This window comes from Furipterus horrens, unplaced genomic scaffold, assembly GCF_987537825.1.
Source record: "Furipterus horrens unplaced genomic scaffold, mFurHor1.1.pri manual_scaffold_1, whole genome shotgun sequence".
Classification (NCBI taxonomy): domain Eukaryota; kingdom Metazoa; phylum Chordata; class Mammalia; order Chiroptera; family Furipteridae; genus Furipterus; species Furipterus horrens.
Window position 1 is genome coordinate 91,666,252 of NW_028327171.1, and position 25,420 is coordinate 91,691,671.

Here is a 25,420-nt window from a genome sequence, read left to right on the forward strand (position 1 = left end):
CCCTTCCCCATGCAATCAGCCTTTTATAATTCCTTCCCCTTGGAGGATAGGTCGGACTGTGAATAGGATGGATTACATTCCCATGATTGTTGCATCTTATGTCAAAGAGATTTTGCTAGTGTAATTAAGGTCCTCAATCAGTTGACTTTAAGAAAAAGAGGTGATCCTCGGGAGAGGGCTGACCTTATCAGGTGAGCCCTTAAAAGGGTCTGTGCTCTTCCTGGCAAAAGAAATCCAACATGTGAGAAGGGCTCAAGAAGCAGAAGATTTTCCTTTGCTAGCTTTAAGTATGGATGCTATGTGGCAAGAAATGGGGGCAACCTCTAGGATCTGAGATAAGCCCTTAGCAGATGCGTGGAAAGAGGGACTTAAGTCCTACAGCCACACGGAACTGAATTCTGTGACAATCATGCGGGCTTGAACAGGACCCCAAACTCCATATGAGAGTACAGCCTGGCCAACACCTTGATTTTATAACCCAGTCACACCATGACCAGAATTGTAACCTACAAATCAGTGAGCTAATAAATGGGTGTTGTTTTAAGCTGCTACGTGTGTGGTTATTTGTTATACAGCACTAGTAAACTAATATAAGGATCTTGCAATGCCTTCATGTCAACATTATGAACATAATATATATTATCTTGACAAAGATGGAAGCGGCAACTCTGCTGTACTTGAACTGCCCTGTTTAAACAAAATCCTAATAGCTTGCTTGGAAAATGTAAAATCTTAAGCTTCTAAGTTTTTTATCATTAATAATATAAATATAGACATTAATAACAAATTTTATTACATTAGTATTTGGTTGTTAACAAGGTGTTTGAACAGAAACTATATATCATGGAGATTTTTTTTTAAATACTGGGTTTTGAAGACAGATCTATGCTAAAATCCTGGTTGACTCTGACTTTGAACAAGTACCTACTAAATCTCTCTTCTGTTAAGTGGTAAGACCTGTATCTATCTCCTAGAGTTGCCGAGATCATAGGATGCAATATACATGAAGTATCTGGCATGAGCTCAAATAAATATTAGGTCATTTCACTGTTCTTATTTGTATTGTTATCACTTCATTGAAAGCAGGGATCATGTTCTAGTCACCACTAGATTCCAATTCAAAGTACCTAGTACAGTGCCTGGCACATAGTAGACACTCAAAAACTGTTTTTATTGACTGATGAGAGGAAAAGAGAGGGAGAAGAGAGATTTTTTGTTCCACTTATTGATGCACTCATTGGTTCATTCTTGGACATGCCCTGACCAGGGATGAAACCCACAACCTTGGTGTTATCAGGACTATGCTCTAACCAACTAGGCTACTAGGCCAGAACCGAGTAATAAATCTTTTTCAAGTAAGAGAGAGATTAATATATTTACATCTCAAACAGTGATGAAGATGGTATCCCTATTTTACAGATAAAAACTAAGGGTCAGGATAGGTTGAATTTCTTATCTAAGTTTTCTTAAATTAGTTCTATGCTCCTTTCATGGTACTATACTCTACACAGGCACAAGAGGTATATAAAACAATATCTCATTGGTAGTATTTCCACACAGCCAGTCCTTGTGCTCCCCCAAAGGGAACAAATAATGCCTACTATTAACCCACATTCTATTAAGTTCAATTCTCTATTAAGTAATCCCTAGTTCTCATTTATGCCTATATTTGCAAAAAAAGCACAGCATAGTAAAAATGGATTCTATTACCTAAATCCCCAAAGTTCACATAACAATTGGAAGAGCTCTGCTTCAGTTAATCTTTTTGTGCAGAGGAGTTTCTTTTTGTTTTTCAGTCAAAAATGGTGCAAAATAGTGACAACATTAGATGCTGGCATGGATGCAGGGCAGCCAGATCACTCAAAAAACTCATACATGATTGTTTTTAGCAATTTTATTAGTAATAGCCAAAACCAACTGGAAACAACCAAAATGCACTACAGCAGGTAGCTGCTCAAACAAGCTGTGATATACTCATACCGTGGAATACTACTCAGCACGCATGGGAGTTGGGGGAGAGAAGACAAACTATTGACACATGATGCTGTAGCACAGATAGATCTCAACGGCATCATGCTGAGTGAAAAAAGCCAATATAAAAAGGTTACATACTTTTTAATAATATTTTTGAAATGACAAAAGTATAGATATGGCGAACAAATTATGCTTGCCAGGTTAGGGGGATAGTAAAGGTAAGTGACTATAAAGGGGCTGCATGAGGGAGATATTTACTGTTAATGAAATATCCTGCTTGTGGTGGTGATTTTGTAAATATACACATTGTATCATTGTGTACTTGCTGGTTTTGACACTGAACTACTGTTACATAAAATGTAATCATTGGGGGAAGCTGGGTAAGAGCACACAGCACCTCTCTATTCTATCTTTCAAACTTCCCCAGACTCTAGTAATTATTTCAAAAAAATAAAAGTGGGCACAAAGCCAAATGTCTGAGACATCCGGTAGAAGTTTTTTTACGTTCTCTACAACAAAACAACACCTTCTCATTTTAATAGCCCCGCAAGTAAGGATAGTTTATATATATATATATATATATATATATATATATATATATATATATATATATATATATTTTTTTAGAAGAAACATTTCAGTTATTAACATTGTCAGATTTAACATGTTTCTTCTCAACTACCAATGTTATATAGTATTTGGTGAAATATGCTGAATTTTTTTTTTAAAGTATATTTTATTGATTATGTTGTTACAGTAGTTCCAATTTTTTCCCCTTTACTCCCCTCCACCCAGTATCTCCCTCCCCCAGCATCCCCCCCCAAGTCCATACCCATGGTTCGTAAAAAATAACTATCCCTCCCTCTCAGATATTAAGACCCTTTGTAATCTTGTAAAGGACAATGGGCGAAGGTCTCAAGCTCCTCTAGCTGCTTCAAGCTGGACATGGTCGTCGTCCTACCTACCCTTGGGTCCAGAAATCCCTAATAAGAGTGGGGGTGTGGAGGGGAGGGTGGCCTTCCCACATGGGGAAGGATTGTGCAGACTCCAGGTCAGTTGGCTGTCTCCGGACAACGGCGTGCTTGGTTTAGCAGGCTGGCATCCTTGTTGTGTTCTGGGGGCAACAGATTTGGCAAAAAGGGTTAAAAAGCATCATTCAATCCATAACTACTAGGTGACAAAAGGCAGGGATTAATTTTTCAATGTTCCACATTAGGAGAAAAAAAAAAAAAAAAAGGGCTTCTTTGGAGGAAGGTGTGCTAGGCACATCTCGCTTGTCCAAAACCCTTTTGCCCATTATATTTAGTTTGGGCTGAGGGAAATAGTTTATGTTTCCCCCTTCTCAGACCTCTGGGCCCTTTCTGTCCAAGCCATTAGGATAGAAAAGAGAATTCGGTTTTAAAGTGAAGCCCACAGACCACCCCATTCTTCACCAACCCAGCCATTTAGTTCAGCCAAACTGTCGAGTCTCAGGAGGCAGCGCTGCAGAGAGGATTAAGTGAGGCTTATGCGTACAGACAATCACTCAGGTAATGCGGTCATAGGCTTATGCCCTCTGGTTCAATTTTGCTCATTTGTTTGTGTTGTTCATTAGTTTCCTGTAATAGGTGACAGCATAACGTATTTTTCTTTTGTTGCCTGGCTTATTTCGCTAAGCATAGTTCTCTCTAGTTCCACCCATGTTGTTGCAAATGGTAGAAGTTCCTTCTTTCTTTCTGCTACATAGAACTCCATTGTGTAAATGTACCACAGTTTTTTGATCCACTCATCTACAGATGGGCATTTAGGTTGTTTCCAGCACTTGGCTATTGTAAATAATGCTGCTATGAACATTGGAGTGCATAGGTTCTTTTGAATTGGTGTTTCAGGATTTTTCGGATATAATCCCAGTAATGGAATTGCTGGTTCAAAAGGCAGTTCCTTTTTTAGTTTTTTGAGGAAATTCCAAACTGTTTTCCATAGTGGCTGCACCAGTCTGCATTCCCACCAGCAATGCACCAGGGTTCCCGTTTCTCCGCATCCTCTCCAGCACAAGTTGTTTGTTGATTTGTTGATTATGGCCATTCTGACTGGTGTGAGGTGGTATCTCAATGTGGTTTTTATTTGCATCTCTCTGATGGCTAGTGATGTTGAGCATATTTTCATATGTCTATGGGCCCTCTGTATGTCTTCTTTGGAGAAGTGTTTGTTCAGGTCCTTTGCCCATTTTTTAATTGGGTTGTCTGTCTTCTTGGTGTTGAGTCGTATGAGTTCTTTATATATTTTGGAGATCAATCCCTTGTCTGAGATGTCATTGGCGAATATATTTTCCCATATGGTTGGTTTCCTTTTCATCTTGCTGATGTTTTCTTTAGCTGAGCAGAAACTTTTTAGTTTGATGTAGTCCCATTTGTTTATTCTTTCCTTTATTTCCCTTGCCTTAGGAGATATATCAGTGAAAATGTTGCTACGTGGGATATCTGAAATTTTCCTGCCTATTTTTTCCTCTAGGATTTTTATGGTATCACGGCTTACATTTAAGTCTTTGATCCATTTTGAGTTTATTCTGGTGTATGGTGTAAGTTGGTGGTCTAGTTTCATTTTTTTGCATGTCCCTGTCCAGTTCTCCCAACACCATTTGTTAAAGAGGCTCTTTTCACTCCATTTGATGTTCTTTCCCCCTTTGTCAAATATTAGCTGACCATATGAACCTGGGTTTATTTCTGGGCTCTCTATTCTGTTCCATTGATCTATATGTCTGTTTTTATGCCAGTACCAGACTGTTTCGATTACCGTGGCCTTGTAGTATAGTTTGATATCAGGTATTGTGATTCCTCCTACTGTGTTCTTCCTCAAAATTGCTGTGGCTATTTGGGCTCTTTTTTGGTTCGATATAAATTTTTGAAGTATTTGTTCTAGGTCTGTGAAATATGTTGCTGGTATTTTAATAGGGATTGCATTGAATCTATAAATTGCTTTGGGTAGTATGGACATTTTAATGATGTTGATTCTTCCCATCCATGAGCATGGTATATGCTTCCATTTATTTGTATCTTCTTTAATTTCTTTCTTCAGTGTTATGTAGTTTTCTGAGTACAGGTCTTTTACCTCCTTGGTTAAGTTTATTCCTAGGTATTTTATTTTTCTTGTTGCTATGGTAAATTGAATTTTTCTTTCAGTTTCTATCTCTGAGTTTTTATTGTTGGTGTATAAAAATGCCTTTGATTTCTTAATATTGACTTTGTATCCTGCTATTTTGCCGAATGCACTTATTAGGTCGAGTAGTTTTTTTGTGGAGTCTATAGGGTTTTCTATGTACACTATCATGTCATCTGCAAATAATGACAGTTTTACTTCCTCTTTTCCAATTTGGATGCCTTTTATTTCTCTTTCTTGTCTGATTGCGGTGGCTAGAACTTCCAAGACTATGTTGAATAGGAGTGGGGAGAGCGGACATCCTTGTCTTGTTCCTGATCTCAGGGGGAATGTTCTCAGTTTTTGCCCATTGAGTATGATGTTGGCTTCAGGTTTCTCATATATGGCCTTTATTATGTTGAGGTATGCTCCCTCTATTCCCATTTTGCTGAGAGTTTTTATCATGGATAGTTTATATTTTATAGGGTGCTTTGAAAAAAAAGATAAAACAATCACACATAAAATTATAAACTTTGTCTTTATCTCAGATACTGATATTCCTTTCCCATCCATCTTCATTCCATCTTCTGGCCTTTCAAGTCTCTTGAGTGACCTACACTGTATCCTCAAATTACCACTACCCCATGTTTCTTTTTCTTTTTCTTCTTTTTTATTCCCATGAAACTGAACATTCCCTCAGGAAAAGTCCAACTAGATATTAGGTTATATAATTCTAGTCACTCACAGTGCATATGACTGAATGATAAGACCCCTGCTGAAAAGTATACTTAAAAAAAAACAAAAAAAATAAAACCCCGTAGCTCAACTTAATATCAACTAATGAAATTTACAATGTAGGAGAGATTTTTTAGCAGAAAGCCTTCCAGAATCTGTTAGACTGCTCTAAGCCATCTCCTGCCCATTCTTCATTGCACAAACATCCCTCTCATGACACCCCAGCTTCAACTCAATACCTTACTTCATAAAATAAACATCCCAGCAACACAACTAACATTTACAAAGTACTCTGGTTTACAAAGGACTTGTACACAAGGGGTCTCATCTGATGCTCATTAGACTCGTCGTCGGCAGCCGTCCGTCTCGAGAGACGATGGTGTAGCTTCTTAAGAGTCTATCTGCACCGCCGAGAATGGCTGTGCAGTCCAACTCGGGAGTGACACGGTATCTGTCTCCTCCCATGTTGAATCGACATCTTGTGATGACGCTGGAGTGTCCTCTCCAGTGAAGCTGAAGCTACAGAGCCTGGGCAGGGTGATATGGAGGGTCTGCTGTTGCCCATGCAGCAGACCCCCCCTCTCTTCGCAGCTGAAGGGTCCAAGGGAAAGACGGAGTCAATACAGCTTGGCTTCAGGTGCGCCGCAGGAGTTGCCGGTGTTGACTACAACGTCGAACCGCCTTAGGGACTCCGGCTCCGGATTTTCTGTCGGGGTTTACTCCCTTAGCCTTTCACTTGAAGAGGTATGCCGCAAGGCAGCGGAGGTTTTTTGGAGTCAGAGTTTTCCTTCTCTGATGTGCCCTGACTGGAAGATCGAACCAGCGACACTTAGCTCGCAGGCCGACGCTCAATCCACTGAGCCAAACCAGCCAGGGGATCATTAGACTATAGAATACATAAAATCAAGAATCTATTTTCATCCCCATTTTAGAGATGAGGTAACTTAGACTTAGTGAAGTAATTTCTGAAGTTCAATATAGGCAAATAGTTAAGTTGCAGAATAGGGATACAGTCAGATTTCCTGATTCCTAATCTAAGCAATGCCAAAATATTCTATTAAGCTAAACACCCCATTCCCAATCTGACAATAGACATTTTATAACTAGAAATGCTAGAAAAATAGAAAGCAAATAGTTGATGCAACTGAACTGTCTGATCTCATCTAAAGCAGAGGTTCTTAAAAAATTGTCGAATCCTGAGATCAGTAATATGTCTAGTGGTTCTAAATAGAGCTTTCAAAATAGAAAGCCAGCATGCACCTATATGTGGTTAAAGTAATCAGCTGGTACTGCAAGGAATAGAAAAGAAAGCAGATTGTTTACTTCAGCTAACTTTACAGCTTTATGCAACTCACCAAACCAAGTCTGTGAAGAATGGGCTGAATCATGGTGTTATACCCAGGCTGAATTCAAATTAATTGGATCCCTAGCTCTCCCACATCTTAGCCAAGAAAAAGAACACTGTAGCAAGGCTAAGCGTAGGAAACCTCAAGGAAACATTATTATAACCTGATTCTTAATCTCTTGATTCTCCTTCTAATCAATTCTTTCTAGCTGGAGCATGGCTGGGACTTGTCAACCCTTGACCAAAGTGTAGGTAATAAAAACAACTAAATAATTGGAAGGAGGGTTGAAAATTAATCATATGAACAAAAGTACTTTTGATAGCAGCAAACAGAAGTGCAGAGTAGATGATCCCAGAACTACTCACCTCAGTAGAACAGCTCTCAGACCAAAAGTTTGAGAACCACACGATATACAAATAACAAACAGCAAAGGAGTTTTATTATGTAAAGCAGAAGAACAAATAAGGTAAAACTCATGATCTTAAAGCTACCAAACATTCCATAAAAATTTATTATTAATAGCCTTTTTTATTCATAGGAGTTCCTAGCCCCATTTTGCCAATTTCTAATAGCATTAGGTTGCTACAGGACAAATAAAAGAAAGGGAAGCTTTTTAGAATTCTTACCCTCACGATATTTCACTTCTATGGTGGTTTCGCCTTCTCTGCTTAATTCTGTTACTTCACAAGTGTAGTTTCCTGGGACAGCATCTGCTTTTTTCATCATCAAAGAGGCAATGCCCTTTAGCAATGCTTCTGGGACGATTTTTGCACTCTCATAGCCAGTGCTGTGGTTGGAAATACTTTTATCTCCGTCATAGATGAAAATCAATTTTCTTCCATATTTCCACTTTAAATACATTTCTTTAAGGCTAAGTGCCTCCACATTGTTAACAAAGCATGGGATGACAACAGTTTCATTGCAAGTGGTGTATTCTACAGATTTGGTTAAATTAAATGTTAGCTGAGCCGAACCTGGAAAAGAAAAACAGTTTCATTTCATTGTAGAATTCTATACTATATCTTAGGTATGCTACAAATCCTTAAGCTAAAAGAGCAAAGCTTTAATTGTTCGCTTAACTAAGCAGTGTAGCTACAGAGAGAAGACAGGCGAGGTGAAAATGAGAAACAAATTATTTTAATATTAACATGCACAGCTGGTAAACAACACTGTAACTTTTCCTTATTCATTCTCAGTAATAGAAAGTACACATTACCATGCATCTTGGGAATAAATTCAGCAACCTGTGTTGGAAGCTTTGGAAGCTTTGAAGTAACCATTACTGCTTGCTCATGTATGTATAAAAATACTGTCCTTACCGTGGGAAATTTTTGAAGAGAAAAATCAAACCAAGTATTATATTCAGTCTCAACTTCTATATACTTCTTCCAAATGGAACTTGCTAAACTGATATGAAGTTTATCTCTATCTTTATGTAGCATTTCCATGAAATGTGGTGAGCGATTCTGTACTTTGATATAAAAACTAAATCGGATAAATCACATCACATCTTTCCACTAAGATGGAAAGTCTTAGGAAGTTAAGGAGAAAAAAATATTCTATGTGGCTATTTCCCCATTGCAAAATACAGACAGTAATAAACATTTTGTGTTCAAGTATTATAAAGGATTATATACAATTAAAAGGCATTTTCTCTTCCCCACATTTCACTGATACTATAGAACAACAATTTCCAAATGCATATTACGGGTATTTCTTCCTATTATTTCCCCTCAAAATAAAGCTAAGAAACAAGTTGAAACCAAGAACAGATACTGCTAATAAGTAGGGTATACTCTATCTAACTCTTCTCAACAGGATACACTACCAGTTATCATACAAAGTAAGTATTGGGAAAGTAAATGCAATCACTCATCTTTCATCTAAAATGTGCAAGATTGTGAAGAAATTGTGGTTGTCTTCCACAGTTTTCAGCCATTCATCAACACTTTTATCTAAGTAGCTAGTTGGCTTTTCCCTCAAAAAACAAAGCACTAACAAATATAAATAAAATATCACCTTTAATAGTTCATCCTTAGGATTTCTTCCTTCTATGTAAATTGGGAATAAGAATCAGAGGCATAGGATGTTATTCTAGGAACATATCATTCAATAAATGCCCATTAAATTGAAAGCTAGCATGCATAGTGAAATATGAACTGGGACAATGTTTAGAAAGCCTGAGTACAAATCCTATCTGTCACTTTTCAGCATGTGATCTTAAGCAATTCACTTAACTTTTTCTATGTCTTGGTTTACTCTCTGTAAGAGGATTAAAAATGAACATTGGACTACTTCACAGAATTGTGGCATCGAAGGAGAAAAATATACAGGCAAGTGCCCTCTAAACAATGCTGTGTTATAAATATGCAGGGCACTATATAAAAACTAAGCAAAACAGCATTTTTATGTCATGATCTAGATCTTTTCTGACTGGTAGGTGCAAATTGTTATACGAGCATTTCTGTGAGTTTGCAGTCTGAACCAAGCTTGTGGGCATCCACAGCTCACTTCTTCCCAGTTCTCTACATTTCTAGTCATCCAAATATTAGGAAGCCTCAGGCAAAATGTGGACCTCCAATTGCACTTTTCAAAACCTTGGGGTTCTGAACTGTTTCCTCTGAGAAAGAAGTTTTGAGGGGGAGGCTACAATGTACAACAGGAGAGAAAAAAAGTGGCTGTGATGTTGGAGTTAGAAAAGAAAAGAAGGGTCAGAAAATATGGAGAACAATTTTGAAATGGACAAATGGATTCCTTAATGTCCCTTCAGTGGAGTCCCAGGCATTGTCTGACAGGTCCTTTGGGAATATCTGATTCTATATGGGCCTGTGCCTTTCACTGTGTTTGACTGAGCTATGTTAAATTTTTTAGGTTGTAGAAAACTGATGGTAATACAAATAATCCATGTCCATAGAGATACAAATAAACTTTGTTCTGCAATTGATTTCTTCCTGGTGGGAGAGAGGATTTTTAAAAATTACATTTTATTGCCCTAAGAATGTTGACGAATTTGCATATATTCACAATTCATTTCAACATTCCTGATTGCTTATAAATGTGTCTGTTCTTCCAAGTTTCTTTAAAAACCTAGATGGCCTTACCATCTTGCTGGTTTGCTTATGAATGCGTGAAATAAAATCTTTGACACATGTTCATTTTATATTTGTTTGAGTCAAGATATTACTTTCTAAAAATTATCCTTTAATAAAAAAGATACAAGTAAAGAGCTCAGGTATCCTAGTGAACTTTTATTAGAAGGCCCTAGGTAAGTAAAAAGTGGTCGGCAAACACTACACAATTTCATAACTCATGCTTAGAGAATACATTTTCTACAGAATTCAGGAAGTACTAATTGCACTGCATTATTTGTTGTAATAAAAAATAATCTTATAGCATAAGCAGTTTAAGTAGAATGAATGTTGTCAATACAATTAAAATAAAACTGATGGATAAACCAAACTTGAATAAGCCTTGCACCAATAGTTAATAAATAAGGATAGTCCAAAAATATCACTCTACCTGCTGTTAACCATAACTTTATCTTCTAAAAACACTTATTAAAACACTAGTAAGTAGTAAAATTATCTGATTTGGGCTTTCTCTCTTTTGCCTACTGTCTTCTGATGGAACGTCAAAGTGAATATTTGATATATAGAGTGCAAATAAAGGAACTTAGACAATTAACAAAAAGAAATTCTAAATAATCAAGATATGCCTATAGCAGTCTAAATCAGATAGAAAGATATAAATATGACCATCAGTGATGCCATGATTACCAATATGTTAAAATTGAAATTGGAAGGTTATTTTATATTAAATGCCCAAACATTAGACTTTACAATCTCTCTTAATACAGATCAGCATCTCTCATTCCACAGTCCTCAAAACAGCCAATATGTAGTTGCAGAGAAGGCTCCAATATAGGGTCATCAAGGTACACAAAGCCAGCTCAGAAATTTTTTAAAAATGCGGCAAATGTTTATTTAGAATTACCTGATCTGAAGCATTGTGCTAGGATGTATGGATACAATGATGAAAATAAAGTAGGAATTATCTTTTTAAAGCTTACGATTCTCACTTTGGGGAATGGTATGTCCTTTTTATAACACAAGGTTATATAAGTGCTATCCTCCCTGCATGAACAAAGAGCTCTGGAAGGGCAGGAGTGTAATCAGAAAATCTGTGTTGCTACCAGGGGAACAACAGGAAGTTGTCATAGTGGTCTTCAGTCTTTTTTAACATGTTTCATGTAAATTTCCTTTCCGTTGTAACAGTCCTTAAATCATTCTCCTTCTGCAAGACCTCATCCTATATTCTCCAAAGCAGCCCTCTCTCCTTATTTCTTAATTGAAATTGAGTCTCTCAGATGAGAAGCCAGAAGCTTCAAATACTCCTCACCTATAAATTTACCTGCAACCTCAACAACCCATACCTCTTTCCCACCCACACCTCTCCTCTTCAGAAATGAATCCCTTCACCTGAGATCTAGTTTCCAGTTCTGCCTCCACACCCATCAATCTCAAGGACTTTCCCCAGTTGACTATCAGCCTCCCACATCCCCTTATTCCATTTACACAGGTTTTGTTTTTCAGCATTTAAAAAATGGTTGAATATTCACTGACTTTTAACAATCCCTCATATTTGACTTTTTCTTCTTTAGCTCCAAAAATAATAACCTAAAAGCATTTCTTCACTTCCATTTCACTTCTTAAATCTCTGCCACCTAGCTGTCATTTCTCCACCTACTTCACTACAATAGCTCTTGCCAAAAATCACCAATAATTCCTTGTGAAAAATCAAATGTGCATGCTTCACTTTCTATCTTAACTTCTCTACAGTTCCTAAGCCAGTGGACAGCTCCTTTCTTGCTCTTGTCCCCTGGTCTCTATGATATCTCTGAATTCTGAATTTCTTTCTACTGCTTAGTTTACCCATCCCAGCTTCCTTTTTTATTGAAAACTATTCCTTGATTCACAATAAATATTAGTGTTCCTAAAGGCTTCATATTCAGCACTGCCTTCCCCTTCTCGGTATTCTCCCATATTTCATGTTTTTAACTACCTACACACTTTAAATAATTTTTAAAAATGTTTATTGATTTTAGAAAGATAAGAAGGGAGAGACAGAGATAAAGTTGGGAGAGAGACAGGCAGACAGACACCGATGTGAGAGAGAAACATCAACTGGTTGCCTCCCGTACACGCCCCAACCGAGGATCAAACCTGCAATGTAAGTATGTGTCTGGACTGGGAACTGAACCCCCAACCTTTTGGTGTACCAGATGATGCTCCAACCAACTGAACCACACAGGCCAGAGCAACAACCTACACATTTTTTGTTTAACCAGGTCCCACCTTTCTCCTTAAGACCTGGGAAAGTCAACTGTCTGCTGTGCATTTCTAATTGAATGTACTACCTTTACTTCAAAGTCAACATGTCCAAAAATCAATTCACCTTCTCCCTTCCCTACTTCCCTATCCTCACCTCCCTAGTGTATTTTCTACTATCTACCAGTCAAACAGTCCTGGACCTAAGAATTATGTTGGATTTTTTCCTCTTTTTAGCCTGGAGAATTTTTGGTAGACTCGGCCTATTTCATAGTTCCTAAATCCAATGTCTGTTTTATGAATGAATTACGACATTCATTACTTCTCCCTTGAACGACTGCCATTTAAGTGGCTTGCTGACTCCAGCCTCAACATTTCCCCATCCCAGCCCCAATGTATTTTCCACAGTTCCCAAAATAAATTTCTAAATGCAAATGCGCCCTCTTCTGCTTATATTTTAACAACACCCTTCCCTCTTTTCAGGCGAAATACTAAGTTTATTAATAGGAAAGACAAACTAGGTCCTCCAAGGCGCTTTCTAGCCCCACCTCCTGTCCTTCCTCATTTCCAAACTAAGGGCCAATCTTAATGACCTTCTGGAAAACGCATGAATATCCATATGTACTTTCATTTCCATGCTTATGCACACGTTTCCCCAACCCCAAAGGCCCATACCCTTCACTGGGTGTACAGCTAAGAGCACACACTCTGGAGTCAGACCTTGGCTCAACACTTAGCCCTTCCTAGACATATAACCTTAGCCAAATGATTTAACCCCTGCATCTCAGTTTTATCATTTATATAATGTGAATAGTGACAGTATATACCTCATGGAGATTTTGTGAAGATTTAATGAGAAGTTCTCACCACAGTGTCTTTCACATACATAGCAAATGCTCAATAAATGGCAGTTAGAGTTGACTAACTTTGGCTCTTCTTGCTAAAGCACAGTTGAGATGTTTAACCCTGTTCTCCTTCCCTACCACTACTCACCTGTACTTATCCTCTCCTCATTACTTCCATCATCTCCTACTCAAGTGTTGTCACTACTCTTATTACTGCATCTTGTCATTAATTTTTGACTTAACTGATTTCCCCATTAGGCTCAAAAGGTAGAAAAGCAATGTCTTCATTTGGTATCCTATGGATTTAACCCAGGGTCTAGCAAGTAGAACTCAATATATTCCTTATGAATGTAAAAAACTTAAAGTATGAATCCAAGAAAAGAAAATCCAAAAATCCTATCAGTGAGGATTCACTTTTCTTCCACATTTCAAGAGAATCCTCCACTTTTTCTTTGACCTAATTACGGAATCAGGAAGCTATGTCTTTCAATAGAAAAATCTCATTAAGTCAGTTTCGGGTGAGATGGAAGAGTTCCTAAAAATTATGTGAGTGTATCTAAGAATGACCTCCCTGGGGGGGGGGGGGATATGTTTAAACTGGGTCTTGAAGAATGAGTAGAGGTGTTATGGAAAAGGATGGGCTTCCTAGGCAGAGTAGTAACATGTACAGAGGAATGAAGAAAATGAATAGCTGGAAGCAGATTAGTTAGGTGAGCTCAAGAAAAAGGGACTGGAAAAGATGGTTAAGAAATATTGAAAGGCTCCATTGAATATAATTTTGATGAGTTTGGACTTGATAAAATAAGCTATAGCAAACCACTCAGACTTACATTTAAAAGAATAATAAAACAATATGAAGGGTGAATTGAGGGCAGGAAGGGGGTAAGAACAGGAGGCCCATTAAGAGATCATTGCAATAGTCCAGGTAAATGACAACTGGAGAGAAGGCCAAAAAGTATAGTAAAAAACAAAAAAGTAAAATCAACATAAATCAGATGTGGGAAGTAAGGAGAAAGAAAAGGGAACAGTTAAAGTTGTTAACCAGTTAGATTGTGGATTAACTATAGAGATAAAAAATTAAGGAGATTTAGAGGAAACTATTATTTTAATACTTAATAGGCCAAGTATTAAAGTACACCTGTAGTACAATGAAATGGAGATATCCAGTAGATCCTAGGATATATGGGTCTAAGTTTAAGGAGAAAGGTTGGAGCTACAAAGACTTGGGAATCACCAAGAATACAGCTGATAACTGAAATCATGAGCTTAAACCAGGCTGCCAGAGAGTCCTTGCAAAGCAATAGAGCACGTACCAGAGAATTAAATGCTGGGGAATACCAATGTTTATGGAACTAACAGGTAAAAAGGGACAAAAAGGAAGTGTGAAGTAGTGGGAGAAGTACTCCACTGCAGACATCAAGGAAAGGTCTTGATATGGACAAAATAGATGTTAAGTGGGATAAGTACAAACAGCCTCTAGATTAAAAATTATATTAGCTTCTTTATCTGCAGCAATGTCAATAGACTAGTGGGATCAGAAGTCAGACTGCATCTGGGAAGTAAATGGGAGGGGAGAAAGAAGAGGCAATTTATCCTCTCAATAAATTTGGCAGTCTAACAGAGCAGAGAGAGAAGGCAATAATGGAAAGGGTGTGGAGGCAGGGCCAATGGGAAGATTTTTTTTGGTTCTTCTTGCTTGTTTGTTTTTAATATGGGATAAAACCTGAGTATGTCTGCAAGCTAAGGTGAAAGAACCAATGGAGAAGGAAAGATCTAAGATACAAGACTGAAGAATTAAACTGATTAGGTAGGTCTCCAAGATGGTGGAAGTGAAAGAGCTGTAGACCGGTGATCGTTTCCTTAAAAAGGTGAATAGGTATACTTCTGAAACTGGGTGAGAAAGGAGAAAGAGAGGAAGGTTGCCTGAGATATTATAAATAACTTTAGAAATAATGGGAGGGAAGTTGAGAGAGTCTACACCACACATCACTATTTTTTGAGTGTGTCAGAGTAGGAAGCTAATTATCTGCTTGGAATGGATGTTTAGGAAGGGGGTAAGAAGCACCAGCAGTCACTAAGGTAAATGAAGCAAAGCTCAGGAGTAAAGATAACTGTTAGAAATGAATCCTGTCTGCCATCAGACCTTGACTCTGGTATGAAAAACTAGAGCCTCAAGCTGAATTGGGTTAAAATTAGGGTCAAAAAGGAGGATTTAGTCAGATCTCTCCTCAACAGAGATCAAATAAGGTCTGGGATAAAGCGGGGGTGTCCACAAAGTGTTTAGTTCTGACTCAGAGTAAGCCCTCACTAGATTTTGAAGTGGTCTTACACAAGAATTGAAGTGGTTGACCTAGAATTACAGTGGGAAGGGCAATTTAAAGTCAGCAACAAACAGAATTAAGGTTTTATCAAGCACTTAAAATATATTAAGTACCACTGAACGATAAAAACAAAAATATCCCTACTATCTATAAACTACATTTTATGTTATTAAGGGTTATAGAATCTGAAATTTGTCTGTGTCCAAGAGGGCCCTGCAAAATGCTTAGAGCACAGCAAGGGCTCATACTTGTCTTGGAACAGAAAAAGCAATTTTGACAGACCCTGCACTTGCCAAATTCCCTGCCTTGTCTTTTAACCCATAAGTGTGACATGTATTCAGATATGCACAGTTATTCTCAAACCCTGGGGCTGACCACATTCTAAGTCATATACAACTGCTCCATGGATACGGAATGAAATAGAGAAGGCTGTAGCCTCTAATTCCTGTTTCACTCCACATAACCACAAAGAGAGAAAATCCAGGTTCTATTGTTTTAGTCTAGGTCTGTCAGAATCAAATTTCCTGGGTGCTCTATATTTTTTACTTTAGTATTACAATGAGTTCAGGAAAATTGATCCTACACTATTATTCTTGTCCTTTTATCACAGAAAAAATATCTGCACTAGTATAAGTCAAAGTAGCTTTATGACAACCCAAAAGTGCATTATATTAGGCTGAGACACAAGATATAAAACATAGAATTTTTAAATTTCATATAAAAAGCTATGACAGCAAAAACCTAAAAGATGGGTAAATGGCTTATGAAAATCATGTCACAAAAATAACATTAATTAAGAGCAATGCCTATACTAGCAATAGTTGAATTGACATTAAAAAATACAAACTTAGTCTTAATATATGTGATAATATCAGATTTAGAATATTTATAAACTTTGGGAAAAACACCTATTCTCGTCTTTAGAACCTGGCCTTTCAAATCTCCATTAACAACTCAGTGGCAAAGATAAAACATCTGCCAAAATAAAGATGACAGGATGAGCAACGTACTAAATGGTAGACGTTTAGTATAATGCTTTAACACACTGCCTCTAGACGCTGGGGCGGCCCCATAAATAAGTACTTTTAAATACCCATTTACTTCCTTAACATGGCAACTTGTGTAATGTATTTTTTTAGGAGAAAAGAAAACATTTTCTTTTAAGCAAGCCAAATTACTACTAGACTTAGACAATAAACATGTTTTTTAATCACGTGTACCCTTGATTTTAAAAACTCACTTTGAAAAATCATTCAACCACTGACAATTTATATACTGCCATTACTGGAGTACGGTTTTATTTGTCAGTTTGTGAACACCACTGAGAATGTTGATGTGCTTTTAAACAAAATATAATTGGTCATATGGGACGAGGGGAGGAAAGGACCATAATAATACATTCTGCATCTTGTAAACCAATACAAGGGGTTAACAGTTTGCCTGTAATTAGATGGAATGGACATTTTAGATAACTTATTTTATTACAAACGTCAACTGAAACCATAGGGTCTACCAGGAAATGGCCTTTGATTACCAGTCACTGATAAGTGAAACTGAAAACAAAAAGTCAAAATTCAAGTACAAATGAACGTACAAATCCATGGACTTCCTTATTCATTCTAGATTCTAAATTCAGTCTCACAAATACCTTGATTTATAACTACTTGTGCTCTGAGACTATTAGCATCTATTCAAACATGTCCTTTTAAAACTAAATATTAAACACATACACACAAAAAAAATCCATTGAATCTTATGACAAATACCATCACTTCCTAGTTTATAGTCAATGCTTAACAAAACTCAAATGCATAATACCTCTGTTCTGGTGGGGTTTTTTTTTTTTGTTTTGTTTTGTTTTTTTTTCAGGTTATTAACTAAGTACAACAAAATACCATAAATTCTCAATTCAATGACTCTTATTGGAACCTGAGCACACTAATATGATTTGTAAATAAGTGTTAATTATTATACATCATCTTTATTACCAAATGAGGCCTAACATAATTCCTATCCCCAAAAGTACCATTCTAGCAGTCATTTCTAATCTACTTGAAAACAGGATCCCTGTTTTTAAAACAGTACATGACTTACAGTTTTTATCCTTCAGATTAGCTTTTGATGCCTATAGTCTGAACAGTGACATTTTATCACAAATTTAGTCCAGTTCAACACGCTTTTTGATCGGAAAACAGATTTCTGAAAGCAGCGTTATTTTAGCTATTATGTTAGTAATAGCAACAAGTCATTAATGATAATGACAGAAACCACTACTTTATCTAATATCAACCCTTTAGATAATAGACACAGAGATTATTAACAGTTCCCACATCCCAGGATATTCAGAGAGCGGGGAAAGTGGTGAGCAGAGTGTTAAGAACATCTTAAAAATAGATGAAGTCACTATCCTTTATGAATGGCACAGATAGGCTAATAATCAATTAAAATACTAATTAATTTGGCATTCTAGAATTAAATGTAAAAATTGCATGTTAAGATTCAAACTCAATTTGAATCTTACAAAAAGTTCACAAAAGGCACAGCCTATAGAGCCACAAAAACTCAGTTTATACGAAGCACACTTAAAAAAGAAAAAAAGAAAAAAATGGTTCCAAAAGCTTGGGAGCCTAAACGCTTTCCACATGGCATTAACACCAAATCCCACTTAGCAGCAAATATATTTTGACTAGGGCTTACTGTCTTCATATTTCAAGAGAAATCTGTACTGCTATTAAACGGTTCCCAAAATAAAGTGGGGAAACTTGAATGTGCAATTTGGACTGCATTAAAGTGGTTGATGTGGCGTGGGGGTAGCGAGAGTTCCCAGGAAGCTCATTTCTAGGGTTCAATAATTTTTTTAAAGGCGGCCAGAAGATTCTTCTGATTAAATGGTGGGTTGGAAATAAAATTTAATTGTATCCGTTATGGCCCCTTAACTCCTATGCTCATGTGAGAGGGTAAACAAGAAAAAAAAAATTAAAAACCCGTCTTGCAGACTTCGCCAAAATGCGCACTTCCATCGCAAGAGGCCCGGGTTCTCCCACTCTCCCTCCTTCATCGCCACGCACTTAAGCACTGAGGGGGGAAGAGAGGTGCGAAAGGGGGGATCATAACAGCTGCCACCCACTCGCCTCAGATCGCGCCCTTTCTCTCCACAGTTAATCTGCGCTCGAGGTGCACGGTTTGGAGTCTTCCTCCGTGTGTGCATCTGGAGGCGGAGAACGGGGGACGGAGATGAGCCCTGCTGTCACCCATGGGAAGATGAAGAGGAGGGCAAGAGGAAAGAAGGGGGCGCCTCATTACCCGCGGGGCCCTCCCACATTCGTACCGGGGCGTGCAGGGCCCGCGCGTCCAGCACTCCGGCCACCCTCTCCAGGGCGCCGCGGGACCAGCCAGGACATAGCCCACACGCCCGCGGGGGCGCCGCGGAGGCGAAGAAGCGATCCGCAGAGACGGAATCGAGGGGCCACTCACCGCAGCAAGCCGAGCTCAGCAGCAGCAGCACCACCAGGGGCCACATCTCTGCGCCCACTACTGCTGCAGCCGCCGCTGCCGCCGGTGTCTGGAGCAGCCACCTCCGTCACAAGTCAGGACCCTGAACGACCGCCTGTCACAAGCAGGACCCACCGCCCAGGACGCCCGGTCGCGCGCACGCGAGCTCCCGCCTCTGCGCGCGCACGAGCTCCCGCGGCTGCACACCCGCTCCGCGACCCTCGCGAGCCGCGCACGCGCACTCGCCCTCGCCCCACCCCTGCCGCGATGGCGGCTGACGCGAGTCGTCCCCATTCGTGGACTCGAGTCGACGCTCTCTCTTGGCTCTGCCGAGCCTCAGAGCCCGCTCCCGGGAGGTGGGGGAGGCTGGGCTTCCAGGCACGCCCCACCGCGCCCTCCACCACCCTGCGCCCGGCTGGTGTCGCCGCTCGCCTCCGCGACTGGATGTGTGTTCCCATTCCCACGCTCACTGGGGACCTCATTGCACCCGCCGTTCTCCGCGGTTCCCTTCGTACTTTCCGCACCGCCGTGGACTCCGCTGTCCTCCCTCCACCGTCCTCTCTTGCTTGGAAAATGGATTTAAAATGTGGCTCCACGCCACAACACGAGCAAGGTCTTGGAGAATCTCACTGAATTACACAGGCCACAGCATTCAAACTGAAGCGAAAGTCCTTTTAAAACTACCTCTTAAGTTTATCCTAAATGATGAACTACCTTGTTACGGAGTCGGGATCTGGTAGCTACCCTAAAGGGCAGCATATCCTGCCAGCTGCTCTGCTTGTTTTTCTTTTACCTGCAGGAAAAGAAAGCTATTTCCCACCACAAAATCCCACTTCTCCAAATCCTCTACGATGGCTTCTCAGCCACCGCACTTCATCCCCATAGTCATGAAACCCAGGAAATAAAATTTCCACTCTGACACTCGGTAGCCGTGCATTATGTACTATGTAACTTTGTAATGGTTTTCTTGTGTAAATCCCTTTCCCACAGCATTATCAATTCATTAAAATCAGAGTGTTTTAAGTATTCCCTCCTCTAAGACTTTCCATTCATCTGGGCAAACAGAAGGGATTGTTGGATAAATGTGTTGATGTGACTTGAGGCAAGTATTGCTCCAGTGAAATCTGATTATTTTTTAATGATTAAAAAAATGAAAACAGATATTTCACTAAAACAGTGGTTAATAATTATGGTGGTCATGACTTGAACAGCAGCTCTGACACCATGAGGCTACCAAAGGGACTGGTGGATTTTCCTCCAATGGCTGCTTATATGGATACAAAAGAATCACCCACCAGACTGGGAGCTTCCTGGACATTGTGTATCACAGAGCAGCTGGGTGGCTAAATAAGGCTGTCAGCTGTCTCTGAGACCAAACAACCCCCCTAAAGTTGAAGAGTGACTGGGAAGGACTGTCCCCAACCTTCAGAGTAGAGTTGGAATGGGGCTCTGTTTTAAACTGGTAGATGCTGAGGCTATGTACTTAATGTAGCCTTGCGTGGAAAATGGAGTAGTCTCAAGTTGGGTGAATAAGAAGCCAGCTGAGTGACTACCTCTGCGCTGGGGAATCTAACTGGGATGTGTTTTGACAACAGGGCCAGAGGATGCCTATTCTAGGATACAGAATCCAAAGCAAGCTGCCTGGTTTTGATGATCTTTTCTCTGAAATAACATTGTTCTCCTTTCTCCAGTATCTAACTACCTTACATTTCTGTTTCTCTTTTAACACTTCCAAGCATTTTTATTTGGATTTTGAGCTCATCTTTATGTAAGGAGTTTCTGGTGTGGAAGATGAGAGAGTAATTAATACATATTAGAATGTTTTGAACACAGGTAATACACATTTGATTTATTACTGAAATCTTCATAACAGCCTTGGAATGGGTATTATGGCCTTCATTTTAGCACTGAGGAAACAAAGGGAAAGAGGGATAATGAGTAATTTGCCCCTGATTATATATGATACTTTCTTGTCTCTTTCTCTCTTGGTTATGTCTATCTTCCTATCTTCTTCATCCTGTTTTTTCTTCTCACCCTATAACACCTAATTATCTCCTCCATTGCACTGTTTTTATTCTGCTAATAAAATGTATCTATATATTTCTTTGTACATATCTGTCTCCTCTTCTATTATGTTAGCTAGGAGAAAATGAAATTTTTCCTGGGTATATTTGTATTTTGAGGGTCTGTCACAGGGTGTGGTCGACACCTAAAAGCTCTGTGTGTGTTGAATCAGCCAAGAAAATCAGTGTGATATGTAGTATACAGAACCACTTTAGCCCAGGTTTGAGTTTCAGCTCCAACCACGTACTGTGGTTAACCTGGAACAAGTCACTTAACCCTTCTGAGCCCTATTTTCCTGGTTTGTAAAGCCAGATGATAAAAATAATAGAAATTAACTCTTTAATTTGCCTTGAGACTTTAACACTAACATTTTTACAGCTACCTAGAGTAGTGTCTGGTGCACAGTAAGCACACAATCAATATTAGCTCTTGTTATTACAATATTATAGTGAGATGAGCCTGCTAGAAGAACAGCAAAAAATATTATCTAAAGGATCACCAGTTGCTGGTCTGAAACCCCGAAGAGGCACCGTGAGTTGACAAAGTGTCTACAATTTTGATTCAAGCTAGAGACGCGTGTCTGTGCCCAGTGGGTGGATAGTCCTTAATCCACATGTTCTGTACATATTGTTGGTGATCGAACACCGAGGGACGCACATCTCTGATACCTGGCTCAGGGTATTCTAGGGTACTATTTCAACTTGACCCACTTATTAAAGCATAGTTATCCCAGTCATCAAATAAAGCAGTGTAGCAATGAGTGTCTGTGCTCAATAGGCAAGGACTGGGTTTAGACGGTTAGGCAGCTGGAAGATACTGGCATGCAGTTAGAGAGATGGGTCTGGCGTAGGGGAACAGAAGGAAGTCTCCAGCAGCAGGAAATGATTTTTTTCCTATCCCGTGCTTCAATTAGCGGAAAATATGAGAAACAGAAACTACCTCCAAGTAGGGGGATGGGAGGACTGAGGGTTTCAGGTAGGGGATAGCCTACTGGAGAGATGACAGTGTAATCTGGTGTGAATTTCCATGTGGATGCCGCTGTGCCCAGGCTTGTTTTGCCTACCTGGAGAGACGCGCAGCACTTCTTCTTCCTTCTGCTGCTGTGCCTGGAGGCTGCTCAGGCAGGGGGCCCCTACTCCTGACAGCTGGAAAGCACTACAGAAAGCCAGCTTCTAGGTTAGTTGTTAAATAGCACCAAGCATATTTTTTTTGAGAGCACATCATGTTTGGGGTCCTGGGAAGGCCTCTTTGTACCTTGCCTAACTCTCCTCTTTGAAGACAGGTAGCATACACATAGTGGGTGCACACTATGTGCCAAGACTTTATTTACCACGGTAGTGTAGTTATTGTCTATTGCAGCCAGAACAAATTACCACAGATTTAGGGGCTTTCAACAGTACCCGTGTATTACCACACAATTCTGTAGCAGTCCAGTGGTTTCTCTGTTTCTGGTCTCCCAAGGCCAAAATCAAGGCATTGCTTTCCCTTCTGAAGGCTGTGGGGGAGAATCCATTTTCAGGTTCATTCAGGCAGTTGGCAGAACTCCGTGTCTGTAGGACTCAGGTCCCTATTTCCTTTCTGGCTGCCATCTTGGTGGGGGTTAGCAGCTACAGGCCTGCTTCAAGTAACTGTGTGTAGTAGCAGTGACACATGAAAGCCTCCTCCCGTTGTCATGCCTCCTCTGCCACGTTTCCATGACTGCTTCTTCTGTTTCCCCATCCACTTTCAAATACTCAAGTGATTCGACTGGGTCCCTTGGGAATCCAGGATAATCTCCCCATTTTAAGGTCTGTAAAGTTAATCACATCCACAAGTCTCTTTTGCCACGTAAAGTAACATATTCAAAGATTCACAGGGATTAGGGCTTTGGGAGGCATTATTCTGCCTACCACAGTTAGGTTCTTTTTATATATATATCTCCCTGGATCCTTAAACAGTTCAGTGAGGGAAGCATTGTTATACTCATTATGCAGATGAAGAAACTGAGGACCAGAGAGGTCATATCACAGGTAATAAATGGTGGAGCTGGAGTGTGTCCTGCTGCCGAGCTTGGGCTCCTTCCTCTGTGAGAATGAAGAGATGGTGGAAGCAAAACAACTGCGTGACTGTCGCTCTCGCTGCAATAACCACTGTTGCTTCACTAGTGTGCCTTCTCAACTCAGTGAGGTTGTCCCCACCATGTCCACCAACTTTCCAGCGCTCCTCCTAATAGCACGATATGTGTATCCACCGAGTCTCAGCAGAAAACAGATGGCACGCTCAAATGAAGATCCTGAGAAGAGATTAATAAAAGCGCTGTTTACAAGGGTGTCAGCAGGGTTAAGGGAAAGTGACAAGGAAAGGAGAAGTGCAGTTATCTAACAGCAGCTGTGGTCCCCTGGCCCCCAGTTCTGGAGGTGCAAGGAGAAGCACGGTTATGAGAACCCTACGAGAAAGAAGAAACTGAAGGGGGGCTTCCTGGCAGGAGCTGTGACCTTTGGTAGAGGAGCAGCCACTACTGGCCTGGTGGAGAGGAAGGTGGCCAAGTAAATACCCTGACTTCACTCTCCTCCCACCTTCCAAACTCCTGCTTTGGGCAAATATCAACCAGAAGCTAGATAGAAAGGCATCTGCTTATGCAGTTGCAGGCTCAGAGTATGGAAGGGAAGAGAGCAGATCTGAGGGAGACTATTCAACACAGCAGGACTGTCTCTCCCCACCCCCTTGAGTTAGGGTATGATAACATGATCCGCTTGGGGCAGAGTATTAGTTTCCTAGGGTTGCCCTAAGAAAGTACCATAAACAAGGGGGCTTAAAACAAGAGAAATTTATTTTCTCATAGTTCTGGACGCTAGACCTCTGAAATTAAGATGTCGACAGAGCCATAGTCCAACTTCTGAAAGATCTCGGCAGTCCTTGGAGCTCCTTGGTTTGAGCTGTAACACTCCAACCTCTGACTCCATCTCCACGTGCCCTTCTCTGTTTCTATGTCCTTTCTTTTTCTTATAAGGACACCAGTCTTCAGATTTAAGGCCCACCCTAAATCCAATATAATATCACCTCCAGATCCTTAACTAAATGCATCTGCCAAGACCCTATTTGCAGATAAGGTCACATTCGGAGATTCTGGGAGCGGAGATGGGTTTTGGCAGGATACTGTTCAACCCACTATAGCCAGTAAATGCGTTACTTCTGGGCAGAAGCATCAGGACCTCACATGCAATTTGCCACTCTCCCTCCCCCGTGGCAATCAGCAGTCCTCCGACAGAGGGTGCTCCCTCAGCGTGGGCCCTAGGGTGAGGATGAGGCAAAGCAGAGCCCCAGCTGACCTACAGAGGAAAGAAAACACACATTAAAATAAATGTGTCATCTCTCCTGACAGACATCATTGATAGTATTCAATAACTACAGTCTGGCCCCCACTTCCTTCCTAACCTATGAAAACACCCTTGAATACTGACATTAACCAAAACTAGTTTGCAGACTCACTGTTCCTTATAGTCCCAACTCCATTGGCAATATTTCACTGCATTCTATTTCCTCCTTGGGGCCAAGGTGTAGAAAGAAATAGATTTTAAAGACAGCCTTTTGCATTCTTACAGGAGCATGTTTTCTTGGGGGGAAGGGAGGAGAATGAAGGCAAGAATGCATAGATGTTCTTTGAAATTAGCTACAGAGTAGCTGCCTGCATGTCAGGTTGACAGTCTCATTTCCAATTTCAGAAGAGTGCCTCACCTGCAGCAACCTCTATTGAAAAACCTTTGCTCTGTGCCTGAACCAGGACTCTCCAGGTGTGTTCCTCCCTGACCTGCTATGGCCACTTGTGCAAAAGTGCTTCAGACATTTTGCCTCATGAAGATTGTTTATTTATGCTACATGAGTTCTCTGGGTACACCTGCCAATCTGCTTTTATCTAATACTGGTTTAAATGCTGTGGGTGTGGGCCAGAGCGCTCAAACTATCATCACATGGACTTTAAAAGTGAAGGAGATAAACTAGGATCAACATGCCGGACAAGATAGACATGCATATTTGGAATCGTGTGAAATGTTGCCTAATTCCATGTGCCTTTAACTCACTTATCTGTCTGTCTTGATTGGCAACCTGGTCTTGAAGGTCCCCATATGCTAGCTGCTGCAACTTCCAACCTCTCATCCCCACACACAGGCTCCACGAACCACAACAGTGAGAGGAAAGGAAAAAGTTTGATAGAGACTGGGCTT

At 40.0% G+C, this 25,420-nt stretch overlaps 1 protein-coding gene across 1 annotated transcript in view; it reads right to left on the reverse strand.

The window, feature by feature from the left end:
* CD47 (CD47 molecule) overlaps nt 1–19,403 on the reverse strand; it is a 55,010-nt gene extending 35,607 nt beyond the window's left edge. The window contains exons 1-2 of the mRNA XM_090276357.1: nt 19,137–19,403; nt 7,796–8,143 (exon numbers count right to left, since the gene is read on the reverse strand). Coding sequence (XP_090132483.1) covers nt 7,796–8,143; nt 19,137–19,182 — 394 coding nt within the window. The 5' untranslated portion in view covers nt 19,183–19,403. The remainder of the gene's footprint in view (nt 1–7,795; nt 8,144–19,136) is intronic.
* Between the last annotated feature and the right edge of the window lie 6,017 nt (nt 19,404–25,420).